This window comes from Ictalurus furcatus, chromosome 3, assembly GCF_023375685.1.
Source record: "Ictalurus furcatus strain D&B chromosome 3, Billie_1.0, whole genome shotgun sequence".
Lineage (NCBI taxonomy): Eukaryota > Metazoa > Chordata > Actinopteri > Siluriformes > Ictaluridae > Ictalurus > Ictalurus furcatus.
The window spans coordinates 23,251,844-23,265,735 of NC_071257.1; the positions used below are offsets into that span (position 1 = coordinate 23,251,844).

General features: G+C 36.3%; 2 protein-coding genes across 3 annotated transcripts; one reads left to right on the plus strand and one right to left on the minus strand.

The window, feature by feature from the left end:
• The first annotated feature begins 4,489 nt into the window (after positions 1-4,489).
• Positions 4,490-7,720, plus strand: si:ch211-217g15.3 (uncharacterized protein LOC368914 homolog). Its single transcript, XM_053621580.1, has 4 exons — positions 4,490-5,864; positions 5,969-6,035; positions 6,699-6,733; positions 6,856-7,720. Exons 1-4 carry the CDS (start codon positions 5,791-5,793, stop codon positions 7,400-7,402), a joined length of 723 nt encoding a protein of 240 aa, XP_053477555.1. The 5' UTR covers positions 4,490-5,790; the 3' UTR covers positions 7,403-7,720.
• On the minus strand, positions 7,542-13,861 carry fuom (fucose mutarotase). Of its 2 annotated transcripts, XR_008385601.1 has the most exons (7): positions 13,363-13,861; positions 10,385-10,453; positions 10,223-10,293; positions 9,930-10,028; positions 9,311-9,384; positions 9,087-9,222; positions 7,542-7,674 (listed from the first exon to the last, which is right to left on the minus strand). XR_008385601.1 is itself a non-coding variant. In XM_053621581.1 (6 exons), exons 1-6 carry the CDS (start codon positions 13,445-13,447, stop codon positions 9,156-9,158), a joined length of 465 nt encoding a protein of 154 aa, XP_053477556.1. In that variant the 5' UTR covers positions 13,448-13,861; the 3' UTR covers positions 7,562-9,155. The 2 variants fall into 2 exon arrangements, 1 of the variants encoding a protein (XP_053477556.1); XM_053621581.1 differs by having other exon boundaries at positions 7,562-9,222.
• Positions 13,862-13,892: the final 31 nt, after the last annotated feature.

A 13,892-nucleotide genomic window follows, 5' to 3' on the forward strand; every position in this document is an offset into this window, starting at 1 on the left:
TATTTGTGCTCAAGACTACGTCAAAAAAGAGAGCGTTTACTGTGCCCTTTATTACCATGATGAAAGCTAAACATTGGGCGTGCTTTCGTTTGGGTAAATTGTTTACTAATAAATGTCATGGCTTTTGAGTCCCTCTCCAAAACAATGTAAGTGAATGAAAGATATGGTGAATGAAGTGATGTAATGCTTCTTAAAATCATGAGGGTACAGCTGTAAACTGGTGAGAAAGTGTACCATGCAACTTTTTAAAAAGTTTTAAAACATTTACTTTTATGTTTTGTAAGTATGGAATAAAGTGTCAATTATTTTTGCATAATGTCTATTTCCTAAGGATGTAATGTTGAGTCTAATCATGGGCTAATCATGGCACATAGACGCTGTAAGAAACCACACGTTTAAATATTAAAGATTAAAATCAATGTTAAGAGCAATAGTGAGCAATTTGCTTGGTTTTCATTTAAGCTGTTAGATGCTGACAAAAACATAATAGCAGTAAACGAATGATTCATCTTGTTAGTCATAGCTACATATAAAAAAGATTAAATAAACAACTTTAATCTTAGGAAACTTTAGTCACATTAGTTACAGATATATATTAGAATTTGTTATTTTGTATTTGCTAAAAGTGCATCTTCTTTATTTATCGACACTGTGAAGTTGTTTTTAGGGTGGTTGGAATGAAAACTCACTGTGTGAGTAAAACGTATGTATTGTGAATTTTTCCTTCATTTTTAACATTCCATGAAGCTTATGTCCTCTGGGGGGCAGCATGTATGGGAAGTGCAGCCTCCTCTGGAGGAATGGCTCAAAGCCGACACACATGGATCCAATATGGGATCCAATGTAGATACAGTAGATGCAGACGACATGGAGCCATCCTTAGTTCAGCGGAGGAAGTTAGTGGTGTACGTGTCTGCCACTGGTTCTCATTTGCAGTCGCTGAGCTTCTGGGAAAAGTTCAAACAGTTGTTTTCACACACAGCTATGTGCTGCTAGCCCAAGCGATTTGTCTGAGATGTTGACATTATTGACTTATGGCTGAACATATTGAATAGTCTGACTTGATGAAACGCACCATTAGCAGCAATATCTCAGTTGCTGCAAATGTCTTTGTAAATTTTGAGATGAAAATGTTCAGTATGCTTATGCTGTATGTAAAAAAAAAAGCACATGTTCTTCTTCATGGAGATGAGAGATCCGGGAGTTTTAAATGATACACTTTTTCATAGCATAACTGTCAACACTTTTGACAACAGTTTAACGGTGCGCAAAACAATTAGTTTACAGTCTGCAGAACATGGTAAAGTAAAACAATGAACAATTCTGAATGTCAAATAATGTCTAAACATTAAACTGAGGAACTGGCAGTATCCTGGTGAGCTATCACCATTTACACAGTATTGCTTATTTTACAAATATACTCAGCTGGATACCAGTCAACTTGTAAAAAAAAAAAAAAATCAAACCCACATACATTTGTCAGCCTGAAAATGCAAGGTTTTAGTTATGACATATGAATAATTAAACAGAATCCTTCTTAAGACAAGAAAGCACGTACTGGTTAATTTCATTTACTGCCACTTAACTGTTAATGTAGACTTTGTATATTTAGCTAGGTCAACTCTACACAAACTGTGGTTTTGCAGATTTTTAAGCAATGTGTCAAGATTGTCATCTAAATTAATTGGTGAGGTGCCAAGCAGGAGCAGAAACAGTGATTGGGTGATATGCATGACTCTAAAGACAGGCCTGCAATTTTTCCAGGGGTTTGATCTATGAAGGAATGTAGACATAGGTAGCATACTTGTCTGTTTCCAATGCCACAGACTGCTCTGTGACCAACTAAAACAAATAAGGTCAGGCTGCAATGGTGGGGTGGGAAAATAAACAAATCAAGTTCTTTCTTTTTTTTTTTTTTTTTTTTTTTTTTTTACTGTGCTCATTTTGCATGATTCAGTGGAAATTAAAAATGTTCTCCCATAAATTTAGTGCCAACCATGCTTAAAATCAGGCCTGCGCTGACTGTGAAACACAAGAGCCCATAAGTTTGAGCAATTCAGTGTTCTCCAGGTCTTTTAAATTTCAAAAGTGTCTCAAAACAGCATGGATGGCTCATGAAACTATGTAGTTAATTTTAATATAGACATAAAACCACAGCTTTATACAGCTACGCAAATATAAAAATAAATACTTAAAAAAAAGTTTCAACATTATTTCAAAAACTCCAACGTTCACAGTTTAGTTTAACAAAATAATGGCAGTTTACAGGCCAGCATGAAACATCAGCAGTTTGTTCTGTACAAGCAGTGAGAGATCTGCTGTCTAATAAACACAGTGTAGCATTATAATGTACTACAGTATATATTATGACTATGAGCTGGTCAAGTTTGTTTGCCATGTAGCCCTGCAGCATCAGTGTCCTCAGGCAAGCGTTCACACAAAGCTCGTCTTTCGCTGTGAGCCATGAAGTCTGAGTACCGTGTACCTCTGGAACATTCCTGGAGAGGCTCAAAAGAGAACATACACAGTAGGAGATTGGAGCCAGGCCAAGGAAAATACAGTCAGGGTTGCATTTTATGAGTAAATCTGATCAAATAAAACTGACCCCCACCTGTTATGAAAAAAAAGGAAATATATAAGCCACGGGCAAATCATAATATTTAATTAAGGTTAGTAATCAATACTGTATGTGACGCTAACATTTGTGTTGGTATTTTTGGATATGATGGTGGTTGCCAACAAGCTTTGCAAATCAAATTGTGACTGGATCTAATAATCTGGCCATACTGGTAAATAAAGGGTTTGAGTGTTTAGTTTTAAAACAGAAAGAGACTAAAAGTATATGAAGATTTTAAAATAAAATTTTTTAATTAAAGTTTCGTTTTAGTAATCCTTACCACATCCTCCACTGTTTGTGGAGTATCCATTGTGGGTATCCATTTATTTGATATTGCCCATTTGCTCTCATTCTACAGTATATAGTTTACAGTGAAAAAAGTTACCTTGATCTTCCACATAGGGAATCAGTAAAGCTTTTTTACATAAACAAATTATAATAATATACTGTAATAAAGAAATAAAATGCTAAAGCTGAAGAAAAATACACCAGACGTGTTATATAGAGCAGACATGTCTGGGAATTAAATGTATTAAATGAAATTGATGCATGTTAGATTACAGATGAACATTAAAACTTATAACCAATAGAATTCCAGGGTTCCTTAAACACCCACTTCTCTTAATTAGAGACATTTGTAATATACTGCCTGAAATCAATTAATGTATTATTTTGCTTAAATTCTCTCCACTCATGCACTCAGTAAAACACCCTAAGTAAACCCCCTCTACTGATGGTCGTTGGCAGCAGGCAAAGGGAAGCAGAAGTGCTCGATCAAGCATGAGGTCTGTATTACTGGCACCAATAAATACTTTGTAGCACTTTATTTAGTTCCATGCCGTGGGCCATTTGTTCCCACAATCCGTCACTCAGCAACTGCGTGGCTGATGGCGAGGAGAGTTACGCCAGGGCTGTAATAATTAAAAGCAGCCCAGCCGGGTGTGGGTACACTTTGTGTGGGGTGCTCAAAGATCTATAGCTCACCTAGTGAAAACCCGAGGTGTCTGAAACAACCAGAGATCAACCTGGGCAGAGGGGGAAAAGCATCCCTCCTGTTTCTTTTCTTACTTTTGCATAAGAAGACAAAACTCAAATAGAGAGAGAAATACCAGGATTGTATTACTGTAAGAAATATCAGAGCTTAAAATGAGATGTTTACCTTATTAAGGTTTAAACAGATGCCAATGAGACTATTGGTATTTTAATGTGTATTTATTACTTACATTTTTCTATAATAAATACAATAATTACTTTGTTTTATATGAGATTACAAAAATTTTACAGTCACAGTTGTCACAAAAGCACAAAAAATGTTAACAGTATCAGAGAAAAATAAACTATACATTTTCCCACTGTGTACTCAAAAAATTCATTTTAGACTAGCTATTTTAAATGAAAACAATTGAAAGTTAAACTTAAGACTTCCTGAAGGAACAGTATTAAAATCACTGGACTTTTTTAAGAAATGTTTGTTTGTTTTTTTTTAATTTCATATATTTTTACATAAGCCTTGTTATTTAGTAAAAAAAAAAATATTGATAGATGTATGATTATGTACATATTTATAAAAATATAATAATAATTATATTTAGAATTTTTAGGTGTTTGAGAGGACTGCTTATAAATGTTCAGTCTGTTTCAGCTGTTTTCCCCCCACTAGAATAAACAGATTAAAGAACAGTTTTAAGAAAATAACAAGCTTTGACAACATCATACTATACAATCCAATGTACTAATGGCTGCTGTTCAGTAAAAGTAAACATCAAGGGCACATATGGAGCTTCATTAAAATGGCTACATTAAAATTACAATCATTCTAATTACAAGCACATGCAAGTTGCATGTTAGTAAGATACAATAAAAAGCCTGGTATGGAGAGATGCCCCAGAGCCTGTGGTAGCGGACTGGATTTAGTGCCCAGGTGGCTAATCGGACTGATATAACCCCTATGAAAATAGAGTTATTAGTTAAATGGCTTCTTTATATTAGAATCTATTTCAAATGGGACATGCGTAAACATCCCCAACAAGATGAACATTTGCAAAAAGGACAAGTAAGCATTTGTTAGCATTTATAACTTATATCTTTAATGAGCTCCCTATTATAAATGGAAACCTGTTATTGTACTCTTTTATCATACTTAGTTTTACTGCTTCCAGAGAGTCATTTCTGATGTGAAACTCGGTTAGTTAATGCCCTGAAGAGTTCTTCCGTTTAGCCTGTAAACAAGGCCTGGCAGGTGAGGGTGAGTCAGACTCAGTCCTCTTATGTCTAACCAGCATACTGAGTAAACATTGTCCTGTTACTGAGGCTGCTTGGGTTAATGAGGGCAAGTACTTGGCACTGAGATCACAACACACTTGTCTGTCTTCAATCTCCCCCACACAGCTCTGTGGGAGGTGGGTGTGGATTGTGTGGGTGCCCTTAGTCTCTCTAGTCTCTTCTACTATGAGAAGACTGACTTTGTCTAAATGACATTCAGTTAAATATGTGATTGAAATAATCCATTTTATATGTCCTAACTACCTAAATAGAGAAATAAAGTGAAAGTGCCTGTACGTAACATACATTATGAGTTGGCAGTGTGAATTCAGTATAGTGTCTCCTTTCCTACTGCTTTATATAGAATAATCTGTATAGTAAGTACACAGTGATTTCAGACACATATGTTGGTATATCACATAATACCGCCACATTATGGTCTTATCTTTATGTAAGTTTACATTTAGAAAAGATCAATTAAACATTGTCATGATAAATTCTTGTAATGGGAAAAATCTGACCATTTATATGGAAGCATTCATAGTGTCATGTTACAGCTACCAACTTTTTGTTTGCCTAAATATGTTCACATTGTTTTCTGTTCAAGTTAAATGGTCATAAATTATGTAAGACATTTAAATAGGACTTCGCAGATGTTTTTTTTCTCTTTCTGATATTGTCCATTTAATACATTTTTGCATTGACTGTTTTGCTCATACACATGCAAGTAAAGTAACTTTACTTAAAGGAACTTTTGGTGTGTGTGTGTGTGTGTGTGTGTGTGTGTTTTGTATAGTAAGGTATAAAAGAAAAAGGAAATTTAATAATACAACTGTGTACTTCTAAGGATCAAAGTCCTTATAAATGCTTACTTAACTAATGACCTTTACTCTTTTTATGACAATTCTGATATGCACCATGGTCATTTGGCAGCCTATTTCTTTTCTCATTGTGCTATTAAGACATCAGGAGCAACAATGTTCAGGTAAGTGCATATAAACTCTTTTCTTTTACATCATAGCAATTATGCCCTATTGTGTATAAAGAAAAAACAATTCCAATAATCTCACCCTTTTTCCCATATTGAAGGTGCTCTGTTCTGCTCTGCTTGTCAGTGCTGCTGTACAGCACCACAGCAAACCCATATAAATCATGGGTATGTATATTTACAGTATTTTTTTTGCTTTCGAAATTTTCACTTAAGTATTTAGTATTGTACATAGAAACATATACAAAACTTTTTATCCAATACAAACTATATCTTATTGAATGTAACTTTTATACAAGCAGTATATTCCAAGGCATGGATATATCTTTCAATCGCATGGATTTTTTCTTTCGTTTGCACATTTCAAGCACCAGTAAGGTATATCAAGGAAGTTACATGGTAGCCTCAGCTTGAGCTTTCAAAATAATTAAGATGTTCTGTATGCAACCACAGAACGCAATGTTACAGCCAAATTTTAAAGACCTACATCTAAATAATTGATTACATCTGTGTGAGTAAACCACTGGTTCTAAAACTAAGCTATATTATTTGAACAATCATCAAACAGCTTTGCTTTTATCTAAAACATATTATTCTTAAAATATATTGGAAATATATCTAAATTTAATGCAAAAAAATGATTGGTTTTAGTGAAATGGTCTGGATCAGAGAATAGATTGATAATTCTGCACTCTGACCTCGTTTGATGAGTAAAATCGGGACCATAAATCTGTACACTTTTTCAGTGTGGTTAAAACAAGCCCCCAAACAGTATTAAGCTTGTTATTACCCTGAAATATTATTCATTGCTATGATTTGCTTCTCATACAGGGAGATGAAAAGCATACAGCAGTTCAAGATACAAGGTTATGTGTGTTTTCCCTCTGCTCATCATCTTAAAATAACAGAATAAATATAGAATAAACTTTAGACATTAGACTTTGATGAAGCACTATACCATCAGTCTGACTTCTTTTTACCACACCAGGTCTCATGATTTTAATGAGAAGATCATGCTGGGACTTAAGGAAGTTGAACCTGTAGAGGAACAGGATCTGACAGAGATCGACATTGATCCTCACATGGCCATATGGAAAGCTATGAAGCAGTTTCACCAGCAGAAATACAATAAGCCTGAAGAAGACAAAGACAAGCTCTACCTTCCATCTGACGTTCAGCACTCAGCTGGAAACAAGCAGGATGAAGCCTACCTTGAACCTCAGTACTATGGTCAAGGCCGGCTCTATCAAGAAGCTGAGAAGGACCTCGATGACGTTTACCATAACATACAGGGACTAGTGAATCATGCTGACCTCAAAGAGAGAGTGGTCCAGCCTGAGATACCAGTGCCCGACAAGGCTGAAATAAAGGAACTACGTGAAACAAGTGTGTATATGACCCCAGAGGACGACAAAGATGGCCTGTATCATGGAGATTTTACAGGCCAAGTGTTCCAGGTTCCAATTATGGAAAATCTTCCCAAGAAGGTTTATATGGTGCCTGAAGAGGACCGTGATCACCTCTTCCATAGCTAAACAAGAATAATGCACTTAAAATCATGAAATCATTTCCAGAATGTGTTAAATTGCATGAATTTATTAAATTTGTAATAGCTTGATGAAAATAAAAAGCCATGTAAATCTCATTCTGACCATCTGCACATAGCAGATAAAGCTCTGATAGTGTACAGAAGATTGCGAGTTTCAGTGGCAGGACTGCCAGATCCATCAGTGGGACCTTGCGTAAGGCCCATAAACCTCAACTGCTCAGCTGTAGGCTGCTTGGATTGTCTCAATTCTGCATTGCTCTGTATAGGAATACCAGCCAAATTAATAAATGTAAACTTATTATAAGCACACTAATGTGGTTTATTTCAAATTTATTTATAAAATATAGAAAAGGAACATTAATTGTAGGTGTTTTTTCTGATGGTTTGAAATTCTGCAAAAAATCACAAGGAAAAGGCAAACTGTCTGAATAACGCTGGCTCTTAGTTTGGCAAACTAAGGCTTTGTGTCTTTGTCAATTCAGCAGATACCTTTAGAACCATGCCAGTGGTTTCTGCAATGTCTCAAAAGCAAAGCCGAAGACATAACATTTATTCCAACTTACAAGCTGTAAAGGCCCTTTCACACTGAGCGCGACACGATAAAGCGAAGCGAATTGTAGACAAACGGCGCTTTCACACCAAACGCAAAACGATTGTTTGCCTTCAGCCAATTCACGATAGGTGGCGCTGACCGAGAATGCATTTTACGTCTGAACACTAGGTGGCTGATCGGCCTATCGTCTTTGACCACCAAGAAGAAGAATCGCGTAAATGTTGGCACATAGCACCACACCACAATACAACACAAACTGTTAAGAAGTAGGTTTTTTGAACAGCACCATCAAGCTGCTTTAGTATGAATAATATTAATATGAAATATAATGCAATAACACAGTAGTGGGACAAAACCCGAGTTTAATGCCCAAGACCAGCCCACTTTTTTATCATGGTGAAACTTTGATAAATGACATGACAGTTCAGTTCTTACTATCCCATTATATTTATTACTGACATGTTTCAACAAGGATATAAAGACAAATAACAAATGACATACTGAGTATTGTTTTCTGCTACAAAAAGTCCAACTGTAACATTGAGAAAATGGCACTTTTTAATACATAAGTAACTGATGCACACCATTTTATTGGTAAAAGGCCAATTGGATGGAAACAGGTGGGAAACAGCAAATATCACAAACTTTTTTTTACACACATTCACTTTGTTGATAACAGAAATGCGCAAAAAGTGGATGGAAACTTGGCAAGAACGCAATATCCATTCTCTTCTCTCTTCTGGAATACTCGTCCTCTTTGTTTACACTGGTTTTCAAAACAGCTGTCTGTGCTATAGCGCCACCTATCTCACCCTTTTGTGCAACAGCAGCGTGTCCATGCACGTGATCTAAAGCTCAAATCTAATTGGACGGCCCGTTTTTTCGTGGAGCAACAGAGAAAAATCCACACACTGGACATAAAAAAAGTATCGCTTTGTCGCACCGCGAATGATTGCGCCCAGTGTGAACAGCACCATACAGCTCTATTGTTTCATTTCAAGAGCGTCGTCCCGTCAAACATTCATGTCGCTTAATCATGCTCAGTGTGAAGGCCCTTAAAGTCTGCAGATTTCCTACAGAGTAATGAATATATCACAAAATAAGTAAATTAGCATACCTAGGCCGTTCTCCAATTCCAACTTGTTGAAGTGTTTTTAAAAAAAGCTCAAGAATATTCCAGCATTCTTTAGCATAGCTCTTCAGGATGAATGACTCCTTTCTTGATAATGATGTTTCCATACAGAGCAGTCTCCCTGTTGAAAAGATAAGAAAGATTTATTATACCGAGGTAGAATTAAACATGACCCTGTAGATTCATGGCAGCTCAGAATTATACTGTACCCTGTTGCTACAACAGCAAACGCCTTCTTAGCACGCTCATAGAATGCAAACCTTTCAATTGCATCAAAATTCCCCTGGAAAAAAAAACAAATAAAATACAACTTTCAGAATAACTATAAATTCTGTATAATTATTCAAGCATAAACTATTATACCCATGTTGTATCTAATATGTGAACTATTATTTATTCATTCATTAATCATATTAAATCATAACCATATTATCCTGTTCAGGGCACCATGCACACACATTTACACACCTAGGGACAATTTAGTGTATACAATCCACCTACCAGCATGTTTTTGTGATGTGGGAAGAAACCAGAGATCCCAAGAAACCAGAGAACCCAGAGAAAACCCACATGCCCAAGAGGAGAACATGTGAAACTCTACACAGACAGTAATCCAATCTCAGGACAGTGAGGTGGCAACGCTACCTGCTGTGCCACCCCAACTGAATTACTGCATTGTCTAAATTAACACAGTCCACTTCTCAAGTAATGAATAGCAAGAATTTTGTAATAATGTAAAGGAAATTATTTAACTGATCCTTAGTAAGATATGATTGTTAACAATTTCTGAGAATCCTGTCCTAGACAGTGAAGATCACAGCAACCCACATCTGATCCCGCTTGTTTCAGAAGATCAGAGTAGCAGGGCCACACTGGCACTACAAGACCCCGCTGCCTGTCACTTTCTACTAGATCCATTACAGCTGCCTGAAAGAAAAGAATTTACTCAATGAGTCCTCATTTAGCTTTAAAAAAGTTTTATTTATAGAATGAAAATATTTTGATGAATACAGATTAACCTATTATGTGGGTTCTGAGATGATATAAAAAATATGTTTGCCATATAAAATAATATTTAAATTTCAGTATAAAAGGATTCAACATAAAACCGCATTACCCACCGGACATTCAACATAGGAATCAAGAGGAAAGAGCTTCAATATTGCTTCCAATAGCTCTGGAATACGCAGACCTAAAAAGATAAAACATAGCCAATACTTGACTTGTCTGCAGATGTACGTAAATATGATGTTTTATTGTTTAAAACATGAAGGAATACTTACCATCAGCTCGTATCTCCATGGGACCACTTTTACAAACAGAGGAGACAGGAAAATTTGCATCTGCAAGAACTACAAAGAGGGGAAAAAAGAATTCTCTACATTTCCCAATCCTGGGACATTGTAAACCATATACTGTTATGATGGGTTAAGTTGAGTATGTAGATGTTTGTTACATAGTAATGTCTCAAATCAAACAGTAAATACAAATGTTTAAGTACATCTGCCTTGAATCTACTTTCATTAGTCATTTTAGGTGTGCAAGTTGCTCACTATTGCCACGTGCAGTTTATCAGCCCCTCTAAATATATATATATATATATATATATATATATATATATATATATATATATATATATATATATATATATATATATATATTTAGAGGGGCTGATAAACTAAGGGACCACCACTGGCCAGGTGCTATTTGAGCAGTGGATCAATCAATTTCAGCACAGCAGTTGCATGTTAGTGATATGAGTGGTATGAGTGTATCAGGTGCACCAGTGTTGCTGGAACTTTCAAACATCTCAGTGACAAAATTTATTAGAGGATAATTAACACAAATTGTGCATATAAAAAAAATAACAATTGTCAAATTACACACCTGCAAGGTGAACCAACAAGGTAAGTGGGTCTACTGATTCCAATTTTATGGATTTGAAGGTGTGCTACATGTAGGGGTGCACTTACTTTTTCCATATGACTGATCTGTGTTTCTGTTCATTTTAATTGTAAAATTACTACAAAATGTCAATGTTATGTGTAATTTGATAGAGTGTATCAACTTTATTAATAGGCACTGTTTCAAAAATTATCAAATGTTTGCTTGTCCAAATATGGCAAAAAAGCTAATAATTTCCATGGGGTGTACTTGCTGTAGAGCAAAGATTCCTTCAGAAATAATGAAATTAAATATTTCTCTATTTAAAAAAAACACTATAAAGAGCTGTAAAGAGTAATAAATGAAACAAAGGCAATATTTGGTGTGATGACCCTTTGCTTTAAAAAAAAAAAAAAAAGAAAGAAAAATAGTAGTCTCAGGTAGAATTAGTGCAGGTTTATAATGAAATGAGCTGTAACTTTTATTGAGCATCTTCCTGAACCAAACACGGTTCTTCTGGAGACTTTGACTGTGGCACTTGCTTCTTATTTTTGCAACAAAATCCAGCAGCCTTCATTATGTTTTTTATCTGAAAAATGTCTCTTACCACTTAATATGCTGGTTTCTTTCCTGACATACAAACATTTTTCTGTAACATTTAATTTTGTGCTGGAAAACTAATGTTTGGAAATCTAAAATGTTTTTGTACTGACTGGAATAATGTAGAAGTCATAAAATAAAAATCTATAATAAAGTTTGTAAAAAAAAAAAAAAAAAGAATGTGTGTGTGTGTGTATGTGGACATTCACTGTCCACTTTAATAGATACACCTGTTCATTTATGCAGTCAAGATTTTCAGTTAAAGTTCACATCAAACATCAGAATGGGGAAAAGTGTGATCTCTGTGACTGTGGCATGATTCTTGCTGTCAGATGGGCTGGTTTGAGTATTTCAGAAGAAAAAAACAACACAAAAACAAAATAGAAAAACTAAAAAACACTGACTGAGTGACAGATCTGTGGGTGGAAAATGGCCAGATTGGTTAGAACTGCCAAGAAGGATATAGTAACTCATATAATGACTCCTTTCAACCATAGTGAGCAGAAAAGCATTTCAGCATGCACAAAACATCAAACCTTGAAGTGAATGGGCTACAAGAGCTGAAGACCACATTGGGTTCCACTCCGGTCAGCTAAGAACAGGAATCTGAGGCGATTGTGGGCACAGTCTCATTGAAACTGGGCAGATGAATATATTTTTTTTAATCACCTGGTGTCTTTTTCCAGTCTTCAACTGTCCAGTTTCTGTGAGCCCATGATAGCCTCAGATTCTCATTCTTGGCTGAAAGGAGTTGAACCTGATGTGTTCTTCTACTGTTGTAGCCCATCCACCTCAAGCTTTGATGTGCATTCTGAGCTGCTTTTCTGCTCACCACTGTTGTAAAGAATGCTTAATTGAGTTACTATAGACTTCCTGTCAGCTCAGTCCAGTCTGCTCATTCTCCTCTGATCTCTCTCATCAACCTGTTTCAGCCTGCAGACACACAGAATGTTTTTGTTTTTTGCATCATTCTGAGTAAAATCTGTTGCGCCTGTTGGGTGTGAAAATCCCAAGAGATCAGCAGTTTCTAAAATACTCAGACCAGCCCATCAGGCACCAATAACCATGCCATGGTTACAGAGATCACACCGTTTCCCTATTCTGATGTTGGATGTGAACCCCAACTTCCTAACATGCTGGGGTATGTGAAGAAAATAATTTCACTATGCTGTAATGTATAGCTGACCAATAAAGACTCTATCATTATTATCATTAACATTAAATGACCCTCTTGACCAGTAGGCTATCTGCATGATCTCACATATTGTGCTGCTGCCACTTGATTGGCTGATTAGACAACTGCATGAATATGCAGGTGTACAGGTGTTCCTATTAAAGTGAATGGCGAGCTAACAAGAGTTAAGAGCTAATAGCATGCAGCTCTTTTATTCTGAGAAGTGATGGGTATAATAACAATGGAAGCAATATGGAAGCCTGTTATAACAACGTTCTCTTAGATGTGTGGGGGAAATTGTGAAGGAAAGATTCTGTATGACTAGACTTACACTTAGCACTTCTGCTGGCCAAACTTCCGCCATATTGAGAAACGTCGACGTTACGTCACGACTCACTAAAATGTTTCGACTTCCGAGGGAGCAGGTGTCAGAAGAGGGGACCGTTCATATAACTTATTCTAGCAAACACGGTGAACACGACCCCATTTAAAGGTCGCAAAAGAGAGAAAGCACTGGCCTGTGCAGCCTACATTAGCCTGAACACGCTGCTGCCGCATTTCTATACTTAGGTAACCTAATAGTTGCGGTTATATGGCGCTTACCCAGTTCGTCTCCATGCCCCATTTTGGCCAGGGCATACAACAATTCCGGTGTAAGTAGTGACGGTATTCCTTTCAGCACAACCATTTTCACCGCAGGTGACAGCAGACTTGCAGGAAAGTGAAAGAAGATGCCACGTGATCATATAATGTCATCCTATTGGTCCGAGAACGAGCGCGCGTTCAAGGCACGCGCTGCGCTGCTGTCTAAGTGGCTTCGTCCAAAAAAAAAAAAAAAAACTAGGCGTAGAAGAGCAGTGTGCGGTTTGGGACGTAGACTGTACTGTAGTGTAGAATCCTTTAAATTGCATAGTTTTGAATTCTACCAAATAACTGATTACCAAGGGCTCCATGTGTTAAACTTGAAAAAAAAAATCTATGAACACTGGAGTCGGACACCTCTAAAAAGCACAATACAGCATAATACAGCTTATATTGACTTTAACAGTATGTAGGTATTTATAGTTTATTTCATAGCCCCAGTAGTATAGACAGTTTCAAAAAAAACTGTTGGTTACACACATCTGCCTAAA

Coding starts and splice junctions, on each gene's coding strand:
- fuom (XM_053621581.1), bottom strand. CDS start 13,447: ATGGTTGTGCTGAAAGGAATACCGTCACTACTTACACCGGAATTGTTG. Junction 9,385..9,929: donor TGAAACAAGCGGGATCAGAT/GTGGGTTGCTGT, acceptor TTTTTTTTCCAG/GGGAATTTTGATGCAATTGA. Junction 9,223..9,310: donor TTTGCTGTTGTAGCAACAGG/GTACAGTATAAT, acceptor TCTTTTCAACAG/GGAGACTGCTCTGTATGGAA.
- si:ch211-217g15.3 (XM_053621580.1), top strand. CDS start 5,791: ATGCACCATGGTCATTTGGCAGCCTATTTCTTTTCTCATTGTGCTATT. Junction 5,865..5,968: donor TCAGGAGCAACAATGTTCAG/GTAAGTGCATAT, acceptor CCCATATTGAAG/GTGCTCTGTTCTGCTCTGCT. Junction 6,734..6,855: donor ACAGCAGTTCAAGATACAAG/GTTATGTGTGTT, acceptor TTACCACACCAG/GTCTCATGATTTTAATGAGA.